Source organism: Corvus hawaiiensis, chromosome 2, assembly GCF_020740725.1.
Source record: "Corvus hawaiiensis isolate bCorHaw1 chromosome 2, bCorHaw1.pri.cur, whole genome shotgun sequence".
NCBI lineage: Eukaryota > Metazoa > Chordata > Aves > Passeriformes > Corvidae > Corvus > Corvus hawaiiensis.
The window spans coordinates 112,615,914-112,642,586 of record NC_063214.1 but is presented as its reverse complement, the minus strand read 5'-3'; the positions used below and the strand labels follow the sequence as shown (position 1 = coordinate 112,642,586).

At 36.4% G+C, this 26,673-nt stretch overlaps 1 protein-coding gene across 14 annotated transcripts in view; it reads left to right on the top strand.

Annotated features, from left to right (window-relative positions):
• The window catches only part of DMD (dystrophin), a 1,090,817-nt gene that overhangs the window by 917,666 nt on the left and 146,478 nt on the right, over positions 1-26,673 (top strand). For all 14 annotated transcript variants that reach the window (XM_048288642.1, XM_048288670.1, XM_048288700.1 and 11 more), the window contains one exon: positions 7,071-7,217. In XM_048288642.1, the coding sequence (XP_048144599.1) occupies positions 7,071-7,217 (147 nt within the window). The remainder of the gene's footprint in view (positions 1-7,070; positions 7,218-26,673) is intronic.

Genomic DNA, 26,673 nt, shown 5'->3' with positions numbered 1-26,673 from the left:
CCAGTTTCATCCATAAGCAAATAGATAGAGACTCATTTCCAGAAGCTGGCATTGAACATTTAAATCATTTGATGCATTGGTGAAATGAACTCTAAAGTCTCCTTTAACTCCTGTTTGCAACAAGAGAAGGGTACTGCAGTATATGCACTGTGAGATTCATGGTCCCTCCACCCATGAGTATGGGAAACACTAATGAGCCTTGATTTTTACCAGTGTGTTCAGGGTGACTCAGGACAATATAGCTGGGAAAAAATATCACACGATAATTGTCCATACGTGGTCTCACGTACAATTTTCTAAACCTATTTACAAGTCCAAGTGTTGTTAAGGAACACGAAGAACAAAATAACACAAAAAATGGATCTGCTCCCAAGCTATTTTTCACACCAGAAATGTTTCAGGTAAGCAGGAGCCAGTAAGATTATTGAATGTATTTTAAATCATAATTGAAAAGCTTAATAGCTTGTTTTAAGTTTCTGATTGAACAATTGCATACCAATTGCAAATAAATAATTATTAGGTGTTGTCAATTTTTAAGACAAATATAGCTAAACTCAATCTCAGTACTACTGAGGTGTACATAAGGATGTATGACTTTGTATGTGCCTGCTGTTATTTTCCTTTGTCAGTGTGGTGAATGCTAAGCAGCAATGATTTCATACTCTTAATACAGCTGCATAATTGCTACTTGTTCTGACAAGGCACTGTTGTGGACTACATCTAAACATAAGTGGTAGGTGTTGGGATCAGTAGGAATAAGGACAGTAAGTATAAAAAAGCAATTTTAGTGATCCACTGGCATTTTTCAGTAGCAGACAATAAATAAAAAACATTCTGCGTTTCAGTGTTTCTCTGTGCCTAAGGAATGCGTACTGTTCTGGGAATACACCTCCTCTTCAGGCTGTATTTTCCAAATGGCTGAATGGGCTTTAGTCACACTATTCCATTAACAACAGAGCCGGAAGTTACAGGCACTTGATTCAATTTAGGTTGGATTCTTGAACTCTGTGTTTGACTTGTCAGCCAGCAGTTGTACATGTGGTTAAGGGAGAAGGGGGTAAAGAAATGGAAGATGTGCATTGTAGAGCCAGTGTTCCTTCCTGAACTTTATTATGAATTTGGCTACAAAAATTCCATTAAGCTAGAAAAGCATATAATGTTGATTATAGATCTCTTATAAATATATACTATATATTCTATATATGTATGTTTATATATAAGTATATATAAATATATATGATCTATAAGTATGTACAATTAGTGTAAAATACGTAATATTGATATTGAAATAAGCTTGTTTTCTTTTTTTTACTCTTCTACTTGAATGATTAGTGAATTTTCTTTCAGATTTTATGGAACCAATGTATGAATCCTAAAAGAAAAAGCAATCCTTTTCATGGCATTGTCTAAAACCATCCCCCTTTGGTGAATCTTTAAATAAAAAGACCTAGATTTTTAAACTTTTTCTCTCTTCTGAACATTGGGCAGCCTTCCAAAGCAGAAATAAGTCTGTGTTAGGGTTCCTTAAATAAAGGATAGGATAAACCCACACACATAGCATGTGAAATGTGGAAGAAAAGACATCTGAAAAAAACCTAATCAACAAATTTTCATTAATAGAATTGGTATTCTGGAAAGAGGTGAGGGCTATCTGGTGGCTTTTACTACCTTGGAATAGGATACCCAAAACACAAACAAATTTAATGGAAAATATACAGAAAAGGACTTGCAAATAATTTTGGGAGGCTTATCCTGCGTCTTCTAAAATATGTTAGAAGCTGATCTGTAGTTACAGACACTAGCCTAAAATCCTCTTGGAATTGAAGCTCCAGCACTAAATAGAAAATACATAAGAAACTCCAAGAGAATAACCAGTAGGGAAAAGATTTGGCTTGGTTCTGAGCACTGCAAGTTCAAAACACTGCTATCATAATAGGGATCATTATGAACTAAAGGTCAGCATCTCTGCAGGGACAAAAATAACCCAAAAAATCCACTACAGCAGTGTTTAGTTTTCAGAAAGAAAGCTGCACACAAATGAGGAAGCCTGCTGAAAAGGAATCAAAAAGACAAAGTTTGTGAAGGCAGCACAGAGGCACTACACTGCATCTGGAGAACCAATCCATACTGTCCAAATGAATTCAGAAAGACCTGGAAAGATAGGGTGGATAAAGAAAAATCATAAAGAAACCTATTAGGAGCAAAAATACGAAGAAAAAATAGTCTTGATTAAGATCTGGTTAAATCACCAGAACCAGATGGCTGTTTGGTCAAGTGTTCAAATGGAAGTGTAAAATAGCTGTATCTATAAACAGCATTTTCTTATTTAAAATCAGGGGGCTTTAATGAGGAATGATGAGAGACACACATGGTGATAATTTTCAAATAGTGCATGTAGTCAGGATTGTGGACCTATGACTGGGAAATTGGGAAAGGATATTCTGTAGATGATACAAACCTATTAAAAGTACTTAAGGTGAGGACAGATTGCAAACAGCTATTGAAAGCCTTCACAGTACTGACTGCCAGCAAAGGGATAGCAGACAAAATGAAATGCTGGTAAATCTCAAGCAAAATGTAGAAAAAGCTATCCCAAATTTCTGTGTACAGTAGTGATCTTTTTAGGGCTTTCAAACATTGCTTTAGCACTCATGAAAGAGGTCTTGAAATCATAACAGAAGTCCTCCGAAAACATCACATCAATACTCAGGACTGTTCAGAAAGCCAAATGAAATGCTAGGAATTACTGAAAATTACTGAAAAAGCAGAAAATATCATGGTGCCGTAGTGTAAGTGCCTGTTGTACCTATAACATATATATAGTAGGAAGTGTTTGGGATCCCCAATCTAAAAACAGTTATAACAGACTAGATACAAGGTATCCAAGGACAGAATAAATGGTGTTGGACTGGGGTTTGTCTTACTTCTCATGTGTTGGGTAACTGCCTGTATGTGAGTTAGTTGCCTAGGCTCCCAGTATAGTCAGTGAAAATCTGATCATTCCTGTTTTGCAATTCAGAATGTGATTCTTGCCATCCTATAGTAAAATCTCACATTATGTTCAACTCCTGGTTTCGATTAGCTATGGAATATAAAGGGACCATGTAAATATAAAGGCAACTTGCTCAGATGTAAATAGCTTATAGATATCCACATTTAATCAAATATATCTGTCTTTGCATCTTAAGCATAAAGAAGGAAAAAACATGATGGAGGCCTTGTACATCCTGACACAACACAAAGTCCACTAGGAATGGTTGATCTCTGTCTCCTATGAGCTAAGAATTAGGGAGGGTCACAAGTGGGTCTCCAGAAATAGGATTAAAAAACTCAAAAACTCTAACCTAAATGTAAAACTTACCATAGGATATTTTGGATCATAAAAGCCTACATGGGTCCAAAAATCAAATATGTAATTTCTTGGAAAAGATTCCATCAAGATCTGTTTGACATAAAAATATGGCTTCTGGCTCCATAATCTCTGAGACTCAAATTGCTGAGCTGGAAGTTTACAAGAGACAGGGAAGCTGATGCTTTCCCTTACTTTCTTCCTTAAGCAATTGTATTGGCTACTATCACACAAGGGCCTGGGCAAGATGGGCTCTTCATTTGACTGATTATGGCCACTGTATGTTCTCTAGACTTTCAGTATTTGTCTGCTTAGGGTGTCTGTGGTATGTGTCTTCTAGAGTCATTGCTCATTTTCCAAGGCATTTTGAAATATTTTCTAACAAGACTGTATGGATCATTTAAAATCCAATCTACCACCTACAGTATCACAAACCATTGAAATTCTGTCTTGCATAAGGACAGTTATAATGAAGATAATTTGGGGCAGGTTGTCCTATCACTGTTCATACTGTGAACTCATTTGCACTCCAAGCAATTTAATGGGTACATCTCCTAATGGTAGTAATACACTACTACTCACCATGTATGTTTGTTTTTAAATTACCAGCAATATAATTCTTTAATTTTTTTCAACATAAACCTATTATATGTATGGTTGTCTTCATGCAGATGGAAAAATATGGAAAAAATATCAGTCTTGTATTATATAAAATGATTATTAAAAATATAAATATTTCTGCAACACATTTCCAGGAAAAAGTCTAAATTTCTGCTTCTACAGATGCTTAGCTTTAGAATCATGTATGCTGACTGATGGACTGTTTGTCTGTGACAAACTGCTGCTTAAAGACAGTTTACAGTTGTTGACTTCTCAATAAGACAAAGTCATATTCCAAATCTTTCTGTGGTTATTTTTCTCTTTCCTGTCTAAAGTTTTTTAATTGTAAGCTTACTGGCATTAATTAGATAGCTGTTCATTGACTAGCATTCCTTTTTTTGTTCTTGGCGTTCATCATGTTTGGATTTGTCCAACTAATAAAAGCACTAGCAAAAATTCAGACTTAGTGATAATAGAATAAAGAATATCAAATTTAAAGGCAAAAGTTGTTGTATTTTGTGCATTGGAAAATTAGTATCACACTGAAAAAATCATTATCCTTGCAGCACAAAAAAATTAATTAAGATATCGATTGAAGAGAAGGCAGAAGATGAGTTTTCTTCTTTACTTCCATATCTATTTCTGTGATTTCATTTCTTCGGTATGGGTTGCTTATGTAGCCTTTCTGGTCTATAAAATAACTTAAAACCAGAAAATATACTGACTAATTATGAAGGGTTTTCTATTTCGCCTTAATTTAGGTATAGTGGCTGTGTGATTTACCTAATAACCTCTGTCGGTATTCTAGTGAGACCAGTGCTTTCAAGTCCACAATGCAGATGCAAATAATTGGTCTGAAACCAGTAAGATACTTTAATAAATGTTTAAAAACAAGTGCCTGATAAGGCCCATGTGCTTTGCTTAAGCAGTGATGTGTTTTAATCAGAAACCTGATCCTAATCCCATAAAAATAATAGAAAATTAGCTCAATTTAATACAGGAACTACATTAAAGTGCATTGTAATGTGGGAACTGATCTTTGCATCTATTGATCAGCATTTATTCTATCAGTGGTTTTTATTTTATATATATATTTATTGTGTGTATTTAATTTTTATTACATATATTTCCTTTGTTATATATTTTATGTTATAAGATATCTAAATATATACACATGTATATTTATATTTTCATGCAAATTGGTCATTGGTGACGCTAGATGAGAGGTGTTCTCTCGTCTTGGAAACCAAGCAACACTGGAGGAACTGAGTTGATCATCCCAAGTGTAAGGCACAGAGTCATGACCAGGCACCTTGGGCCGTGAAAATAGCAGATCACAGAAAAAAAAGCAGTAAAACAACTATTTGTAAGTGAAGTGCTCAGATAGTGGTGTATATATTTCTTCAGCCTTTGAGGCCTTTACTTTACAACAACAAATGTCTACCTTACCAGCATGTTGTTTGTTCTCTGAACTCAATTGCTAACCGAAAAGTTCAGGGTAAGCACATATATAATTCTCTGGGGTAAAACCAAACGTGAGCTGTCTTCCTTTTCTTTGTATTACGGACCTTGCTCAGCACTAACCTGTAAATCAGTTCTCTCCAGTAATGTCAGTTCTACTCCAGTGGTATAAAGCTGGTGAAATGGGGAAGTCGACTGTTGTCATGAACTTGATGTATGCATGCTCTCTCACGTTGTGGTATTTGCATAGTTCTCTGCACCTCCTTTACAAAATACACACCCCTTCTGATGGTGTATTTTAAAGATTGATCATTAGAGTCATTCACTGTACGAGTACCACTTAAGTCAGTCTAACTCCTTATGTTGCAGGGTAATTTAACATAATTGATGGAAGTCAAGTCTGGTTTTAAAAGACATTTGAGGAACAATTTTTCAATTATGTTTACCTTTAGTGCTCTTCATGGCATTCTAATGTCTATGAATGTCTTCATATTATTTACTCTCAAGAGTCACTGAAATACTGGATGTGCTTTTTTTTACCTTATTTTGCATCGTGTGTTGATGAAAAGATTACTAGGCAATAATTTCAGGTTATTTGATAATCTAAAATGAGATGGAGACCACATGTGGTTTGTATTAAAAATGCTGAGAGAAAGGAGCTAGAGAGCAGACTAATATAACAAGTAAATTATTCTGCCTTTGTGTGCAGACATCATATGGCAATATAACATGCTCCTGAGAATGACAGAATTTGTCCTTTAGAAATGACTCATTGTTGCATTTTGACATATTTTATCACATTAAAGATTCATAAATGTCTCCTTAGAAAAGATAGATAGGGAGCAGTGGAAGATCTACATAGAGATTCTTCTCTTTGATAAAGTCATGGTGCCCTGAATTTATCTGAATGTACCCAGATGCATCATGGAAACATCCTTATCAGGTTGTTGATTTTAAAAAGAAGAAGTTTGTAACTAGCAGTTTCTGTTTTCACATACATTACTGAAATTATTACCTGGACTGCTTTACTGCATTTAAAGGTTATCTTAAAAGAAACATTATTTTGGTTTTTCTTTTGAATATGAGTCATGTAAGCCAGTTTGGGATGCATAACAAATTTTTTTTGTCTTTTTGTCTCTGTCTCTTTTTTTTTTTTTGGACTTCCCATTATTAATCTTTTTATCTATAACACAAGGTACTCATGGTAAAATCATGGCTTTATTGGGGTCTGTAATAGTTTAATCATTTTTTCATTTGTTGTATTTGAGAACAGCTGTCTTCCTCTGTTTTCCTGTGTACTCATCACTCCCATGCATCCTGAATGAACACGTTACACACAAGTAAAGGATGAAGCAGGAGACAAGCGTGCTCTGCAGTGCATCTCCCAGCGGGTCTGCTGGTTAGAAATTTGGCTTAACTGGCCAAAAGTGGCTATGAAGGTTCCAAATTCATAGCACCTTCTGAAATGCTGGGCCTTACACTTGAGACCTAAAGTCCATTTGAAGTTAAATAAACAGACTGGTAACTGAATCATGACTGTAGGCTCTTTCCATTCAGCTTGGCATGTAGTATCTTTACGTTATTAACCAGCTGGTATTGGAGCCAACAGTTCTTTAAGTTAGTGCTTATATTTATTCATCTTTATATTTGATTCACATAGGTTTATCGAGCAGAACTTGTTCCCCTTAAAGAAAAGGTGCATCACGTCAACGAGCTCGCTCACCGCTTCACTCCCTCCGATATTCAACTCTCCCAGTACAATCTCAGCTGTGTGGAAGACCTGAACACAAGGTGGAAGGTGCTACAGGTATATTTCACATGATTTTTTTCTTTATGCTGCATTTAAGTAAATATTTCTATTCCTCTGTGCTTTGTTCCCTGTAGGATAGCACCAAAGGCGTACTAAGGAATGAAAGATGAGAAAGCCCAAGAAAATGTTTAGTTGTTATCATTCATAAATGCATTAGACAGAGGCCCAAGTGATATTGTAGATGGTTCAAAAATATAAAGGGCAAGCCACATGTTTTGCACACATTTCAAAAATAATATGTTCTTTTCCACAGAGCTCGGGAAACATTGTGAACAATTCACTTTTCACTGTAAATTATTGCTTTTATTTATCAAATCCAGATATTTGGAAAACAAATTTCTTCGTCTTCTCTGAAGACACTCGGAGACAGTATGTCAGGGTAAGATGTTATTGCTGATAGAACAGATAGTTAATTGAAATATTATGGTTTACTGTCTTTTTTCATATTTACTTAAATGTCATCTGGAAGATACAGAGAGTAAGGTGAAAGCACTCCAGTAAATTTTTAAACACATCCTAAGGGGAAAAGACATAAGTAACTTTGAAGGATTATGATATACTAAAGGCCAAGTTGTGACCCTTGGAAAGAGGAGATTCATCTGTTCTTATAATATAATTTTTCTACTTAAAAGAGAGCAGAGTTTGAAATGTATTGAGAGGCAGATCTCATTTTGTTAGAAGAGAATAAAATAGCGTAAACTAGAATAGAATAGTTCAGTTGGAACAAATGTACAATTATTTAGTCCAACTGTTCAGGCGCTCGCACTGAGTGGCACTTTTTAAAATATTATGTATTTTTCCATCTTAGGGCTAGACCTATTTATGTATGACCAGAACTCCAGTTAGGTGTGATACCCTTTATAGAAAACTGAAATTTTGGCCATGAAATAGGAAAAGCAAAAATGAAAATGGTTTTTGTTTCACACAAAACCATTCTCCTTCTAAGGTATGCTCCTGTTGTTTATTTCTGGTTTTCCAGTTGTCCAGTATGTTTCATTTTCATTCAGGTGGTTTTGTGATTTTTTTTTTTTAATTTATTAATTGCCTTTGTTATGCTAATGTCACCTAAAATATCGCCTTAGTACTTTAGTATTTTCATCGATTTTTTCTATATATTTCAGTGTATTTTCATGTGTCTTTCTTTTATACTGGTTGTATTTTCTCTTAGGCTTCTCTTAATTCTTATTTTCAAAAAGAAATTCTCTCTGTATTCCTACTCTTTGTCTTTCCCCATCTTGCTTCCCTTATTTCTGTTTGGGTTTTTTTTCTGAACTCCCCTTGCTTCTTTCCTTAGTTTACGTCTCTTTTTCTCCCTCCTCAAAGGTTAGGTATCTCTCTCTCTCTCCTTGCCATATTCGTAATGGGGAAAATTTTTCTTAGCCATGTACCCCATTTCCTAGAAAATATCACTGCAGGAAAATCATAAAGTAGAGAGTTCTGTGCTATTGCTTGCCAGAAAGATACCCATCCTTGGTTATGTGTGAGAAAAGTGCATAAAGACATAAAATTTATCACATCTGAAACACCAGTGAAATCTAGTGTTATGAGAAAGTTTAAGAGCATTTTGTAAAGGAGGAAATCATGTCTCAATTGTTTCTTTATTCACACTGGGAACTTGCATAAGATTGGAGGAGGAAATGTATCATCTTAACCCAAATCTTTCTGAGATTTAATGTTATATTCATTTTATAACCATAAGATAAGGCCAGACGTAGTCACTCATTTGCAGTATTGCACAGGGGTTCTACAGTGAGATTAGATCTGTTAGTGAATAGAATCAAATACTCTTCCAGAATCTTCCCAGAACTTCATTTGTATTTATGCAGTAAGGCATGTTTTCCATTAATTTACCTGGTTTGTATTCAATTTGAGTGAGTATACTCCAGAGTATTACTGGAAAAAAAATATATAGAGAGCACTCAACCACTCATAGATTCAACCAGTCCTGGTTTTGACATGTTGTGTGGAGTGCATTTCATTAATGAAAGCTGATGTACTCAGCTCAGTCACTGAAAACTGTGTCATCTTCTGTGGAGTTTGAGCAATATAAAAATAATTAGCTTCATGCCTTTAATAGAGTAGTTTTCAGGAAAACATGCTGTTTACTTTTTTATTTTTCTTAAACATGAAAGGAGATGAAATCTTTCTAAGAAGCTACTTGTTATGAATTTCACAAGGAGCTCTCATGTGTGCATCAAACAGCGTATGTAATGAGATCATCCTGGGGTAAAACATGTCTTGCAAACTCTTGTTTACTTCCAGTTGACATTTAGGCAGCCAGGAATCTCAGATTGGTGGGAGTTATATCCATTTCATTTTGGCTGGTGTAATGCTGGTGAAAGGGCAAAGCCCCTGACGTAAAACAATTTACAGTTAACCCATGGAGAACATAGCCTTCAGTTATCAAGAAATATTTTTTTGGTTTAAATTAAATTTTGTTTGCTTTTATTTAGAATAGCACCTTTAATAAGTGGAAAAACACAGTTAAGAACTTTCATCCAAAAATGTATCTATTAAGATATTTTGTTATATTTATATTCTAGTGCTTTTACTTTTGAAAGTTGGTAATTTGTGAGTGGTTGTCTTTGAGTACATCAAAAACCTAGAGCTAAACCAGCCCAAGGTCTTCTCCAACCTAAACTTTTCTATAATTCTATGATTTATATATATATATGTATGTATGTATGATTGTCAAAAAGCATAAGCCCCAATTTCAGTATAATTCCTAACTCTTCAGCTCATCTTGCACCAGTAGCAAAGACTCTTCAGGATGTGGGGATTTGAAGATTGTTGTGGTGCAAAAAACATGCTGCCTTTCATGAGAAGGTCCTGCCACAACTATTATTCTGTTCCCTTGAAGAGCACTCTGCTTGCAGGAGGTGTGAAGAGCCATCAGGCTTTTAGTACCCCTGCAGGCAGTTAGCTAAACTCATATCATCATTTTATTTGTATTCTGCTGAGGACAGGCTCTTCACTGAGCTGCATAATGCACACTACTGTAGTAAGTACTGCTGCAATGAATTATTTCAAAAACCAGCTTCTCCTGTGTGCTTCACAAACATTAGCTAATTCCTTCAACCTGTGGTGAGAAATATGAATGAATCTTACCATCTCTATTTCCAGAGGTACTAATAAAGATAATATAAAAGCCAAAAAGGAAATTCCTTCTTTCCTGAAATCACTGTAAAATTGTCACTATGCATCAAAGCCTTGCTGGCCAGTGAATCCCTAAAGAGCTGAGTCACAGGCATTCTGGGCAGCAGTCCTCACATCACACCTTGCTTTTTATAGGGATTGGACACCAGGGCAAGCAAGTTGCAGCAAAATATAAGTTGAAATCAGCAGTGACCTATTGTAGCAGGTTCTAGGATTGGGTTTTTTTTTAATTTAACTTCACCTTCTGTCTTTCATACCTTCTCCAAGAAAAATATCTTACAAAAACACCTATGTAAAAGAAATGCTTTTTTCAGGTCTCTTGCAGATGAATTGAACCATGTTTACTGGATTCTCAGGTCTTTTCTTTTAATTGTATGTAGTAATGGTTTCAGGAAGAAAACTTCAGATCTAAACCATGGAATTAAAATTTGAATGTGATGAAGGATATTCTCTCATATAATTTTTCTTAAGGAAAAAGAAAAACCTCTCAACAGTTCAGTTGTCCAATAGGTACTGCATAGGATCCTCATACAGGAAAGCTCTAGTAATATACTTAAAAAGAATATTGGCCTGAAATTTTTCTTTATCTTAAATTACAAGTAGAGGTATTTATTATTAAACAGTGAGTGTAAACTGGGGCTAAAGATGATAGATTGACAGATGATGCAACAGTAGCAAGAAAGACGTTTCTTCCTCTGAATGAGACAGAGAATGTCATGTCTAAATTAATGGGCAATATAAAAGGCAGTTAGATTTTTATATTTTTATATTTTTATTTTATGTTATATAATATTACCTGTAGCGGGTTCCGTTTGTAACCGGGCGGAAACACCAATTAGAGTGTAGTGGTTTGGTCCAAAATACTCATTACTTACTTATTTACCTTCTGTGAGATAAGAATTAGGAGAAAGCAAAGCAGGCACAAAACTTAAAAGAGTATAAAAAAGTTTATTAACAGACCTAAAAGGAAGAGAAAAAAAAAATCAGACCACACCTTCAGGACACTTCTCCCCCCACCTGTCTCCCTTCTCTCACTGACAATGTAAAAAGACAACCCTTGAGATTTTCAGTCAGTTTACCACTTCTATAATAACCTTTTTTCAGTTCACTTAGGGAGAGGAGTCTCTCTTGCTCATGCTATGGAGACATCTCCACAAGAAGTTCACTCATGGCTTCAGTATCACAGCAAGACAGCTGCCCGGGTTGGTTCTCTGCTCACATGTGAGAGTCCCTTCCCCCAACTTACAGCTTTCTCCACAGCTGCTTTCAAGGGTCCAATCTTGAGCTACTGGGGTACCATTTTAAGGTTGAGCTGTTCAGAAACAAAGGTTTTCTTTACCCATCTCTGGGAGTGCCTTCATCTCTAGGAATAGAGGCCCTCCCCCTTCCCTGGGAGCAAAAGGGTCCTCATCATCTTCATCTCTAGGAATAGAGGCTTTCCACCTCCCCCAGGAGCAAAAGGGCCCTCATCAAGTTACAGCTACTGTCATTTTCTTATTTCAGCACATGTACTTCTGCTCAAAATTACAGTTTCAACGCTCCAACCCCCCATGCTTTCATGAAATTACAACGGGTACTCTGATATATCATAGTCCATCACCACCATAGCTTTACAACAGAATTTCAGCTTCTAAGCATCTCCTCTTTCACCTCCCTCAGGGTTCCAGCTCTTCCTTCTTCACTGACTTTGGTGTCTCTATAGTGTTTTCTTTGCCTTCCCTCTTCCTCAGACTTGGAAGAGGATTGATGTCTGCAGGCTTCATTTGTTCTGGAGGAAACTTACAGCACTAAAAGGGTTAATCTCACCCGGGCCCCGCAGCTGGAGTTCGCTTATCGCTGTTGGTCACATGAGCTTTGCCGGGCAGCGGGGCAGCTTCAGCTGAATCTTCAGCCACACTGGAGGGATGGGGGGTGTGGAGCTGGGCTGCGCCGCCTGCACGTAACGGGGCTGTGGGGGGCCGCGGATGGAACAGGGCTGCACGGCTCCAGGACGGCTGTGGCCCGGCCCTGTACGGGCCCAGCCCAGTTACCTGTCCCAAAGCCGGAAGCAAAGGAGAGCTTCCCAGGGTTTGTCCATTCTTAAATGTGGACCACAGAGGCGTGTCAAGCTCTTTAAGTGGCTTAAAAAATTGTCAATATTCAAACTAGCCAGCTGATAGGTTCTGTTAGGTCATAAAGGAAGCTGTAAGCAGCTCTTTGCAAAAGAATCACTTCAGTAGCTATGTTAACCCTTCCTGTTACCTTAGCAGTTTCTCTTTCCATTGCGATATTTCATTAATTTTAATAATTAATTTGTTTCTATTTCTTTGGTTTTTCCTCTTTTTTAAGCTATATTTTGACGTATGTCATCTGTTAGTGGCTGAAAAAAATAGGAGACCACTTTTCTAAACTTATGGAGCCAAAATTCTAGCTCAGCTAGAATTATAGTAGTTAAGTCCTTACTAAAATCATGGTGCTTTTCAACCTTGAAATTTGAAATTATTTTGTAGTTGCAGTCTTCATCTTCCCAGCAGAGGGAGATTATGATCCTTTTTGGAAGTCAAGTTTTCTCATTAGACTACTTCGTTAAAATGTTGGTTTGTATGTTCCATGAGAACAGGAACTTCTGCCAAAACCACAATTGTTACAGCTCTTTAACTGTCTCGTATTTGTTTAATTGGCTATGCCAGTTGGCTGCAGAAGTCATAGACCCATGCATTTTTCTTTATTTCTGTTAGCTTGAGTCTCAGATTTTCTCAATGTTTGTCTGCAAAATTATGCCTATAGAATTCATTTTGCAGTCATTAATTCTTTAGAGATCCTATTTATTTATTTCTGTAAGGTAGTGGAGGAAGGCCAGCTATCAGGATTGGGATTCAATTCTACTAATGAAGTCTGTGTCAAAAATTGGAAAGATTCCTTCCTAAATTAGGAGGACACCTTCATTGTGGCTTCTTTAGGACAGTCATTGAAAGAAAGTGTGTCAGGCATGGTTATCATCCACAGACATGCCAGCAGAAAAACTAATAAAACCTTATTAAATTTATGATGTGTGTGATGAATTTCACTTTGCTGGAAATTGCAAATGCTTTAATCATTTTTAGTAAAGGAGGTGCATTCCTTTTGAGAGTTTTGTTATCCTCTTTTGACTTCCTTTACTCTGAAATTTCATCCTCGAAGAAGATGTTTTCAAGAACCATGTGGAAGAATAGCAATTTACCCTACTTAATATTCTCATTAGAATATGCATCTGTAGATTTCTTTCAATGTATTTTTTTGTTTCTCATAAATGTGTGTGGTTGCAGGGGATTATAAAAGCTGAGTTATGCTGTTTATATGTAAAAAGAAAAACACCTAAAATTTGTCAAAAGTAAGAAAATATGCTACAGGTGCAGCTTGAATTTAGCACTCTCTTGTACAACCTTTGCATATACAAAATATTCTGTAAGATCTCTCATTTATCTATTTGATGGATAAATTATAGGAAAAGAATGGGCATATTAGTTGATATATGTAAGTCTCATTTCCTTATAAAGGGAGACTTTAACAATTTACTTCCACCTGTCATCAGTTATAGATTATGTTTGGCAGCACACATCCATATGACTCATACCAGACTATATTTAGGATACTGAGGAAAATAGAGGTTATAACACTGTTGAGAATATATTCACTGGAAACCAACATCCACTAGTTCTGTTGGGCTTTAATCAAGTAGTTTTAGCTAGGTCATGCAGTTTGTAGCTCTGTGTCTTATTTACCAACCACCATCGAAACTGTATTCTTTAGAGTTCATGATCTGTAATGCCGGATCATCTCAAAACCATTAATTGAAATAATTTCTGTAGAAGTCCCTTTGACAAGGAGTGTTGAAGTTACATTTGAAGAATTAAAGCTCTTAGTTTCAGTCCTATAAAGAGGTGTAGACTGCAGGAGTTAGAAGATTTTACCTTGGATTCCAAAATTGCACAGACAGCTTCAGGTTTTTTCTTGCACAAATTGAAAGAATATGGCCTGATTTTTTTCAACACCTTTTTAGGTGTGTGACCTGATTCCAATCAGCTATGTTTAGGCTGCTCATTATGAAAAATTAGGGTTGTTTAAGGTAAGAATGTGTGAGGAGGAATAGCTGGGAAGTGCACAGGATTAGCAGCAGTCAGGCTAGTGAAAGCAAACAAGGACAAAAAAAAAATGAACATTGCAATTATAAGTCAGCCTCCAATCCTAGCTTCCACTCCACAGGCCCTTTTCCTTCCCAAAATGTTATCAACTCTCAGAGCTCATAATTTGTGGGTTAGGTTTTGCAAAAGCAATAGGAGAGGACAGGACTGCGTAGGGTCAGGCAAGGCAGGATGCACTGTCAGCTGTCTGCCGGCACCAGAAGGCTGATGAATCTTTGCAGTTTGTGGTTCTGCCCCATGTCCTGGAGGGGATGCTCACTGCTGACATGGATCATCTGCCCATTCACACCCGCCTGGTTTGAAGTGAGGCTGGAGCAGATGTACAAAGTTTGCTTTGAATGTGGAACACGTTTGTCGCAGATCGAGCATTCACTGAATTTAAGAGCTGCCCAGTAAAGGCTCTCTAATGTGATTTTCAGAGGCTTGTAACTCAATGAAACCTTAATGAATACCCTTGGATTGAAAGCAATATAAAACCCCTTAGATTCCATGTACCAGTGCCAAAGTATTGTTAAGGGTTTTTAGAGGGAGAATGTAAAACTGGAAAAACATATTTCTCTTTCTCTCCATTTTCACTAATCCCTTCTTCTGAAATGATGTGATTTTTTTACAAGAAACTTCATTTGAAGTGATTAAAAGCCCAAGGGAAAGAAATAATACGCACATTTCCAGTGCAGAAGGTTAATGTTAGCCTTTTTTATTTCTTTGTTGAGTCATTTTGTGTCTTTCTGACATATCAATTATATGTTATGTCACTGCAGATTGTTTTGTCAGGCCATCTACTTTCAGGTTACAGAAAGCTTTTGCAGTCTTTAAGCTAGGTAGTATTTTGTGCTATATTTTTTATATCTTCTTGCTTCAGTGAGACTTTAAGTTAAGTAAGATTTTTTTTTGCTGTTTTAGAAGTACTGTTAATAATAGTGTTTAAAATAATAAAAATGTCAGTGGCATTAAGTTGTGACGCAGAATTGAAATCAGCCTTTATGGGAGATTATGCATGTCATTTAAAAAATATTTTCACAAGTTGCTCTCTAAAGTTGCCACTGCAGTTTTCAACACGGTTTGAGTAGAGCTGAATGTTGTATCCTTGTATAGAAAAGGATGGGCAGTGTGGAAGTGATGTCATGTATGTTTGCTGTAGAGGAAGGCAGTTTATAATTAAAATGGCTCAAATCCTGTTATATGTTGTGTGTGCAAAAGTCTTCTATAAAGTCCTTCCTAATTTGGGTCCACCCAGTACAACAAAGGCAGAAAGTGTTATTTCAAGATGTTTATCCTGTGGCTCTCTAAGCTGTTCAATTCTTGTGCTTGTTGTTACTTTATAAAACAGTGATACTGCAATAACCTTTAGAAATATACACCTTGGTTACAGAACAAACATAGTATAAATTACAGTTCTTGACCCAGAGCTTACAGTTTCAGGTTTTATTAATATTCATTTTTTATTTCTTTTGTACTGGGAAAAAATCAACATCCAATTCCTATTTAATTCTTTAGGGCGTGACATTTCTGGGGGGAGCTGCAAGGGTGGAGGTTGAAGACTCAGCTAGTTTTTCTCCTCCATCTTCTCAGGTGTTCAGAGTTCTTTCTCTACCACAGTTCAGTTTGTTTCAAACCAAAATTAATTAGCATTAATCGATCCAGAAAAATAATCCTAAGGCTACATTTGTAGATAGCATATCCATTTTGTTGTATATTTTCACTTTCATTCCTCTGATTTCTCATACCAACCTCAAGTGTTTTGTGTCCTTTCCTTTCAATACCCTCATTTATGACTCTTTCATCTCTAAAAACAATCAGTTCTGTCCTAATTAATTAGCTGACACATAGGTGATAATAGAGTGCTGTTTCAGTGTACTGATTTTGTAGGTATTCAGAAGAAATAGAAGACTGTGTCTTCCGTAAAATTGCTTTGTGCTTTTTGTATATCCAAGCATTACAGTTTCTTATCTCAAAACATCACATTTCAAATCCTGAGTTGATTTTGTCAGTACTTTTGCCAGCCAAATAACTAAGATAACTGAATTTGGGTTGCACATCAGTTGTCATAGCTACCTGCAATATATCCCTGAATCTGCCTAGCTTTACCTCTAATGAGAAAGGGGTTACATTTTTCTCATAAAGCCTCCATAACTTTATTCAGCTGTGAATGACCTGTGAAATACTGTCAGACTGGTATGGTCTGTTGCAGAAATCATATGAGCTTCCTCTTTTAAAAAGTCAGGATCTAATCCTTTTTTCTTCACCAGTGGATAGGAGGTCAGCTCCCATCAAATAAAGTTTCAGAAAGACAGAGGCAAATCCAATTTTATGATCACCACTTTTCTGTCTCAACACTGTGCCCCCACAACATTAGACTGTGCTCAGTAGTTCCCACAGTTGATGGGACAAGCCTGTGATGTTTAGCAGTGCCAGGTCATGCTGATTATTTCAGCTTTGCCAATGACACTCTGTATATTTTTTTTCAAATTATTTTAACCATCTTGTGCATGAATTTGCATGTTTTTTGGTGAATATCCATTTATGGATCAGAAATACATTTATAAAATTTGGTTGAATTATTATGACATTTTGTTGATTTGGTGTAAGTTTTAGTTTTACTGTAGTTTTTGCTTTTAGTTTACTGTAGTTCTGATAGTTACATAGTCCAAAGGTCTGTCCCATTCCCTAGAAAAGGGGGCTGGACAAACAACCTCAATTTCATGTAAATTTGTGTTAATAAGTATTTATCATTATATAGGGCAAGGCCCCTGAGTCAGATAATAGTGTCTTTGTGATGTGAGTTACACTACAGTGCTGGACACAAACTATTATCTTGTATTATTCGGCGTGTTCATTGAATGCATGGTTACCATTGATGTTGTAAAATCTGCTCCTGTTAGTCTGTGAACTGTTGCAGAAAACAAATCACAGTAACAAATTACTGTAACATTTACGTGCTGTTGTGTGGTGTTCAGTGGTAACACTGTGAAATGGGAGGTACCATTGCAGGCTTCACACTGGTATGTTGGAACTTAAGCCCCCACGGACTGTTGGCTTTGTCTGCTTTGCCATCCCTCCCAGCTGGACTGACTGCTAGCCCTGCAGAGCCTGCTCAGCTCAGATATCCTCGGGTGACCCAGGAGCAACATTTGTGCCTTTTTCTGCCAGAAAAATACACCACCTTTATTGTACAATTTATCAAAGAACATCCTAGGAAAGATGTAAAAGTTGAAAGAATAAGAAGCCTGATTTGCTGTCTTTAGGAAGCTAAGCAATTCTTAAATCTTTAGAGAGGAGATATCACTTGTTCCTGATCCTTCTAGCACTTTGGAGGGATAGTCCCAAAAAGATGTATTCACAGTCATGAACAAAGTAGATTTTTTGAGCTCTTGTGTTACATTAATTACATGATCAGTATATTCACACAGCAGAGCTACTGCTTAGAGATACTATATTCCACTGTCTTGCTCATATTCAGATAGGCTCTAACTTGCCAGAGATTTTTAATTTTTTTTTTTTCTGAATGAGAATATAACTAACAGATGTTTGTTTTTGGCTCCATTTCTACATTCTTTGAAAGCTGGAGAATTAAATTGCTGACATTCAGACAACACTAATTCACATATCCAGGGAGCCTAATTTGCCATCCCTGAGATTCTGATTCCTGGTGTTCATGGGTTTAAAAACCATTTCAGTGACACAATATAAGAATAGGCTGGGGAGTTTCAATGGTATGCTCCTGCTAAACATAATCACATTTTATAAACATCTGTGTCATTACTGGTGTGATTCATCTCTAAGCTGTATACAGCTGTGTTTGCAGTTTCAATTAACAGTCCTCTAATTTCATATCCATCTCATGTTGCTAATTTAGTTAATTTATTCATAATTAAGAGTATTCTATTTTCTATGAAGGTTTGTTAAGCTTAGTGCATTGTAAAAAATTTTAAAAACCCTAAGGCTGAGGCATTTTGGTTCTCACAATAGTCACATCAGAGCAAAAATGCCATTAATGTACCTAAAGGGGAAGACAACATATAAGGGACATTTTTTTCTTTTCTCAGTGTGGAATGAGAAGCCTTTGGAAGGTATTGGCTTTGTGTTTGAAAGCAAATGACAGTATGAATGTGCTCTTTTCTCCTCTTTTTTGCCCTTCTCCCTTTTGCCCAAAATCTAATGTAATTCTATGGTTTAAACTAATACAGTTGGGTTTAATACATTAAAAAAATGATACTTCTAAAAGGGTGTTACAAGAAGAGATATGTGGCAGACATGAATCATCCTACTTCATGCATTATTGTTCTCTAACATTTATATTTTAGAGTACAATGCATTTAAAAGGACCTGTGTGATTAAGAACTGTGAAATAACTTTGAAAAACTAAGACTGAGACACACTCAGATGGAAGATAAGGACTGTCTTAGTAATTATCAAAAGAAGTGTTTGCATTTTTAGATTTTTTTTTTTTTTTTTGGCATATCGGTACAAGAATATTGTGGGAAAAAATGGATTAGAAATCCTAGAAACAAATCTCCAGTTATCCACAGTCTAATGATGTTCTACCATTTTTCCAGGATTGGTTATAACTCTCCAGTACTTTGTAAATACAGAGACACTGCCTTCTCTGCTATCTTTGCAAACCCTACAGGGATACTTATTCTAGGAAGTGTCTAAAATATTAATGAGTTCTATGCATAAATGGTTCTCTTAAAAAAAAAAAATTAGAAAAGTGAAAAAATGCCCTCATCTTTAGCATGAAGGGTATTTTGATATTTGTGTGTTAGTGACGAGGCGAGCAGAGTATTGAAAGTTCAGCATCCCTTTCTGGAAAAGAAAAGAGAAATACACGACAGTCTTCCTCTTTTGAAAAAATAAATAGTTGTTTGAGATAAGTATTAGTCTGAGTATTGCTGTAATTTGAAGTAAGCAGAGGGAAGTTGTACGGAAAACATTGAAATAGGGTGATCAATATGTCTCAAGCAGAGCTGCGGGTTTTCAATGACAGCTGCTGAATCCTTTATAGCTGAAAATCACAGTTGTCTGCTGCATTTTCCTTTAATCTTCCTCTGCCTACAATCTCCTTGATGCTCTTTTTAGTTTCTCTCATTGCTCTTTTTCTCCTTGAAGCTTCCTTTCTTCCTCTTCGTATAAGCTTCTCCTTGTCTGTCATACCACCTACAATCATACCTATTTATTAAGAAAAGGCTAGGAAGAAAATGATTAAACAAATAAATAGGAACACAGCTAGGAAATTTATAATCCGAAATGAGTAGAAATGAGAGGGATAGAGGAAAAGTGCAATGTAAGGTGAGGTAGGCTTTTAGTCCTGGCAGTTGTATGAATCACAACCTTTTCCTAAGAAATCTCTTAAGATCAGAGTTAGTGAGAGATGCAGCCATGGTCTAAGCAGACCTCTAAAGCTATTCAGAGCAGACAGTCTCATAATTTTATTTTCTTCTACTTGTCAAATGTTAATGCTGAAATGCAATATTCTGAAGACAATAAAAGTTTGAACCATTTCAACCTTTTAGCTGCACACTCTGTGTATTTAGCAAATAGAATGACAGTTGCTTGCTGTACAAATTCCAGGCTGCCCCACCTTTTTTTGATTAAAATGGTGATTAGGGTTAAAGGAGATTATAGCAATTTGCCAGGGTCCTGTTCCACTGCAAGCTCAGGGTAAGAGAGGATGATTCAAGTGCCTGCAGAAAGATAGATTATCACTGGTTGCTCAATTTCCAAGCTTCTATGGATTTTTACTCTCTTTGTTATTTGTGTAGATTCTCCAGATTTCACTATGCAAGAAAGAAAACACATTCATTTTTGATACACAAAAAAAAAGTTAATTATTTTTTTCCCTCTAAGGAAAAAAATCTCTCATCGAAAGGGAGCACATAGTCCTTTTAAATTTTATTTTATTAATATCATACTCTGGAGGTTTGTTGCTTTTTCTTTTCCTTTTTCTTACTCTACATAAAATGATAGGGCAATTGTATCTTGTACTTCTCACACTAAGTTTAAACCCTGTGGAAGTCTGTAAACCTATGTGAATTTATATTTTAAAGAGAATTGCACTTGATTTTCTTATTTATCTAGAGAGATGCCTGTGCCACAAGTTGGAAACAAATATTCAGACCTTGAATCATCATCCTGCTTAAATTAAGTTTTTCAGGAAAAAGTTTGGAGGTTCAATTCTAAACCCTCAATTCCATGACACTAGACATGGGATTCCCATCTGTGTTTTTCCCAAAACAGGATTTTATGCATGCCGCATTACGAAAAATGTGGCCAGTTTTTTTCTTCTGCATACTTTTGCTGACAGAGAAGAAAATAAATATCTGTCATGAAAATGTTGGCACATTTTTGCATGTTCCAGCTTTGTGTCTTTAACACCAGGGGATAATCCCTTTTTGCCTGCTCCCACAACTCCTGAGGGACCTGCTTTTGCAGGGGGAACGGGGCTACCACGAGTGCTCTATCTCTGTGCTCACACTTGCTGCCAGATACAGAGTGAGCTGTTGAAATGACCAGTTCCCAATTTGGGTTCTGGCTGCCCCCATTGGTTTTGTCATCATTTGTTTTGCTATAGCATATGCCTGTTTTAATAGAGAAATCAGTGAAATTTGCAATAAATGTTATTCTTGAACTGTACTTCAGTTAATAATCTTCCAAAAACAGTAACTCTTCGAAGACTACTCTCTGATCTTAAGTAATGCAATGACAGACCTCCCAGCTATCTGAACATCTCTTTCTCTGCATCAGCCAACACCTAAAACGTTGATGTTAAATGTTTACTTGTTATGTGAAACAGGCATGGTGATTTTGAGTCACTGTCACCTGGGAAATAGATCTGCATTTAACTGACCAACAAAACAAACCAGCCTGGGCCTGAGCAAGAAAAAATCAGTCAGAAAGGAAGTGGCATCATTCAGGCCACCAGAGATTTTCCAGTTATGAAAAAGCAATTTGTCCCTCTGAGAGGATGCCCACATCTGCTCCTGGATATAAGTGCAATAAGTGCTGTGTGCCTTACCTGTGCTGGTCCTGCTTACTTCAATGGAAGGCACATATAAAGTCAGCAGGATTTATCTCCCTGGTTCCTGGTCATGTCAATCTGTTACCCTTCACTTGTGGAAAATCTTCAAAGGTTCTTGGCCTGCTACACTACATGGAAAAGTCTGCGCAGATCTGAAAATCTAGATTTGTTTCTGAGGGGATTTTATGTGCTGTCTTCCCACTCCAAGGACTGTATAAATCCCATTAAAGCAGCAGCCTCTCAAACTACTTCACCAGGTTTTGGTTGTGGATTTTCTTTCTTTTTTGAATATTCGGATGCATAGGTGAACTTCTAGAATTTTAATTATATCTTTATCTGATGAGCTGCAGAAATGTAAAAGGAGTTTGGGTGAGATTTAATTTTAGATAGAAGCTTAATTAACTGTATTTGTAAAAACCAGTGCAGCTTTAATTAAATTTCTCTACACTAATTTAGTTATTTAATTGAAAATTTGTTGGGATAGTTCTTACAATTTGTAACTCTTCCTGTATGGGAATCTGCAATAACAGATCATAATAATAATTAAAAACAAAACCCAAACTGTATTTAAGTTTTTGCTAGATTTCTACTGGCTTTTTGCAAATAGCAGAAAGGGTTTTTTCTCCTAAATATTTATTTTGGTTCATGGATTTTGTAACAGGATTGGACATCTGAAAACACAACCTGTAAGTGGTGATTGAAGATATATTTTTCTCTTGTCATGTGTGTTGGGGTTGGTTTTCTTTTATCCCATGTCAGCTGTTGTCCCTTTTTCAATGTCATATCAGTGCTGGCTTGTACTACCACAAAACTGCCACCTGCAAGACTTTTCAGGTTTGGAGTGAGTTGTGATGCACAGGGAAAGTTGTCTGAGTTGTGGAACTGCAAGATTCTGTGCTATCAGAGGTATAAGTAGGTGAGCAGGTCCAGCACTGGGAGCAGGAGTTAAGTTACGCACTTTAATCCTTGTGTAGCCTTCCATAGGCAACTGCACTTTTCCAGCACAGCCTGTGGCTTCTCTCCAGTTCCCCACTTGCTGGGAGACATAAAGAGAGGCTGGAACACTGCACATCCTTAGAGGAGGGTGTGGAGGTATTTAAGTAAAACCTTGTCCTGTGCATCTTCTCACATGAGATGAAGTCATGAGAAAAGGTTAAACATTTCTTTTCATAGTAAGGCTTCATTGACCTGAAGCAGAAATATATATGTTCTAATAAACATTACATAAAAATTAGAAGTAATTTCAACTTGTGTTTCATTTCTGAACCTACACTGATGATCACTGTCTTTCAGGGATAGCAATCCAAATTTCAAATAGTATCTGCTTTCCTCTACTTGAAACTGTTTCTACTGCCCTACATTTCCCTTAAAATTCAAAAATTAATTTCACTGATATTTTGCCAAAGAAACTATTACTTCCCAACACCTATTGCATGCATCAGCAGCATAAATGGTAATTTTATGTCCTTTTAGCACAGCTGGATATTTTCATTGCTTATTCTCATCTGATTCATTAGAGTTCCTTCAAATTTTTTTCTGTAGTGCACTGTTTCTAATCTGGACAACAAAATAGAAAGGGACTTCATGTCCTTCCAGTGTCATATCTGTCAAGTTACATATTTGCGACAGAGCATACAATCCTATTTGCTTGCCTTGAGATACCTTTCTTTCTGAGTTTATTTCACACTGCTTTGCTGCTGTACAACAGGTTGCTTGAAGTGAAGTTTGATTTCTATTTATTCTTTAACTGTTCAGTGAAATTAGCAGTAAGAGTGTAAATTTCCATGAAGACGTAGTGTAATACGTAAATCAGTAAGTTGAGTAGGATGTTAGGCTTATGAATTCATGAGCCATTTTTCCCAATGGTAGGATGTGCTTCTAAATGAACCAAAATAACTTAATCAAAAGAAAGTCTGAAATATTGAACAACATCCTTATGATCTCAACCTACTTGGCCAACTTATAAGATGGGTGGTGGTGCTTCTGGGACAGTTGTGGTTTCAGTGTCTTTTTTAGCTGATGTAATGTCTGCAGACTGTTAGAGCCATAAAATTACAAATCCAGAAACTGGTGATGATTATTCTCCTTCCTAAAACTGTATGCACTTATTTTAAAGGCTGTTTGCTCTAACAGAGAGTTCACATTCTAATATTTTGTATTGTCTGGTAGGTATAGAACATATATATATGAGTGTCTTCTACAGTCAGATTCCAGGGACTGTATTTCTTCTATACCATTCCATCAAGAAGGTTTATCCTAACTAATTTCAAAGTCATGCATTATTAATTACTAGAATAAGGTCCATTTTGCAGCTCTCTTGGCAGTGTTTTGCTTATGGCCTCCATGGCCAGGTACATTTTAGCCACAGCACTAGTTCTTGAGCACAAAAGGAGATGCCCAGTTTAACATTTGTTAAACTTAAATGTCAACACACTGTCGAACCTCAGGAAGGTCAGGATTCAAAAGAAGCACCAAGTCTGCAAATTATTATGTAGCTTTGAAACACAGCTGAAGTCACATTACTTTGCCTTTCTACCAAGTATGAAGCAGGTATTCAGTTACAAGTTATTGTGATGTGTGTTTTGCTTTGCCTTTAAAATAGTAGATAATATTCAAGTCTGATTACTCAGTAGTGTGCTTTGGGTTTACAAATTTTTACAGGCTCATGACAGCTCATAGTGTAGGAAATACAACTTCTAGAACATGACTTCCACTGTTCCCAATATTCTCTAGTTAATATATTCTGCTAACAAAAGGAAACCTGTAAATGGTTCATTCAGTCTGTGTTTATGATAGAAATGGTAGAATTCCTAAAGATTATGACAAGAACATTTTGAATATAAAATACTTTAACATACTGTAATACGAATCTATTAGGGAAGAAATGTTAGCTGCCAGTATAGGAGTTTGTGAATGGTTTCCCAATTAATAAGAAAATCCCACTTCTGTTGTTAAACAATTTCAAGGGCTCGCAAAAGTGACAGAAAACTGGCAGGCAAAATGGTTTTGGTGATGTAGGAGTCGAGATTAGTAATACATTTCCCAAGGGAGCAATGTTTGAACAAGTCCAAGGTTTAACTTAAAATTTCTAAGACTGGGGAAAAAAAGGGCTATACTAAAACTACATCTTTTGTCAGCCTAATTTACCTTTGAAGGTAATAATATAAACTCCTCACATTTCTGGTGTTATTAATTCTGTTTTGAACCATAATGCACAAATGAATGATTATAATTCTGGACATCCCTCACTTCTCTAACTTCTCTATCTTAGTGGATGTAGTCATGCTGTACTGTAAAAGTGCATAGTCAATGATACTGAATTTGTACTGGATCCGAGACAGGAAAAATGCTGGTCCTGGAGTGAATTAGTTCTCTAGAAGTGAATTTGTTTGTGTCTCCTTAACTCAGCGTATTTAACCTTATGCAAAGAGATGTGAAAAACAAACACAAAAAACCCCTGCCTGTTTTAAAACTGTGGTATTCCATCCATTGTATTCCAGAAGTCCTCCAGAGGTCTTTGGGCAGCTCAGATTTTTGCTGATTATAAAATGGCTTGACTAGAATGATGTGGAGTTTCTGCTGGTTTGATTGAAGGAAACACAGCTAAACTTTAATTCTGTACTTTTTAGATATTATTCTGTTCTTAAGCAGACCACAATTTTTTGTAAAGTTTTCGAACTACAGTTAGAATTTAAGTACTGGGATGATTTTGGAAGGAAAGAGGCTGTTGTATATGTATACTCCTTCCCATATGTTTACGCACTCACATCAAAACAGATTTTCTGACAACAAGGGAAACAAAAATATGTTTGAGAGCTGACAAGCAGGTGTATAATTTATTCTTGCAGTACTAGGCTATCACAACAGACACACAGATGGTTATCTGGGAAAAAAACCCTGTGAAATGAATTTAAATCCAACAAGTACCTCTGTATAGACTTTGAAGGATTTACCAGTTTCATGGAAAGTATTTCAGGTAACAACAACAACAAGACAAGTTGCCATGATTTTTATTTTGAATCAATACAGAAACCAGGCCAATTTCCAATTTTTCTGTTTGAAAAGAAAAGTGAATAGGAATGGGCAGAAAAGTAAATTTTTAAGAAGCCTGACCTGTAAATTGCTGCCATAACAGAGATTCTAATAACTTTTTTTCAGCTTTACTTTTGGCCACACTTTTTAAAGAATATGGGGAACAATCTTGCTATGAGGCAGTTCAGGCAGTGCACTTTGGAAATCTGGAGGGTATAGAATCATAGAATGTTTTGAGTTGGAGGAGTTATTTGAAAATCATCTCCTCCAGACCCCCTGCAGTGAGCAGGGACATCTTCCACTAAATACAGCTGCTCAGAGCCCTGAAAAACCTGACCTTGAATGTTTCCAGGGATGGGGGGATGACTGCTAGGTGACAAAGGAAGAAAACACAGAAGGCAGGACAAGAAAAAATAGGACTCTCAAACTCTGAAGAATAACTTAAAACATGCAGGATGTGATAGTATGAAGGAAACAACAGGAGCCCAAGCAGAACCTATTAGGAAATTGGTAGTGGTGAGGAGGAGAGGCAAAATGGGAGGTGAGGGAACTTACTGATATTGGAAGTGGGAGTCACAGCAGAAAGGAGTTATGTCTCTAAGTATTATATGCATTGCTTTGCAAATTTATCCTTCAAAAGAATCTGAACTATAAAGAAATCAGTACATTTTGCTCATATGAGCCTATGAAGTTGTATTTTTCTTTAACCAAATTCTGCACCCTTAAGATACGTGATCCTGCCAGTTGTTCTCTCATATGATAAACATTAACAGTACAAGATCTGTACTCTTGGTTTCTCAGCTGTTGCTTTTTTCTCCTTTTTCCTCCCTGATTGTCATCATTGTTTTCTCTTGTACAAGACAAATGCTAAATAATAAGACAGTGAAATGACATGGACAGCTGAACTAGAAACACTCTGATAGAGTGTATTTCCTTGGGGAAATGCCATGGAATGGTCTACAAGGACATATATTTCAAAATCAACTGTGGATGTTTTTCTCTAAAATACTTGTAGGCTTGGAAAGTCAAGTTTTATCATTCCCACTGCACCCTGGTCAGTTCCCCAGCTCTTCTACTGGTTTCTCAA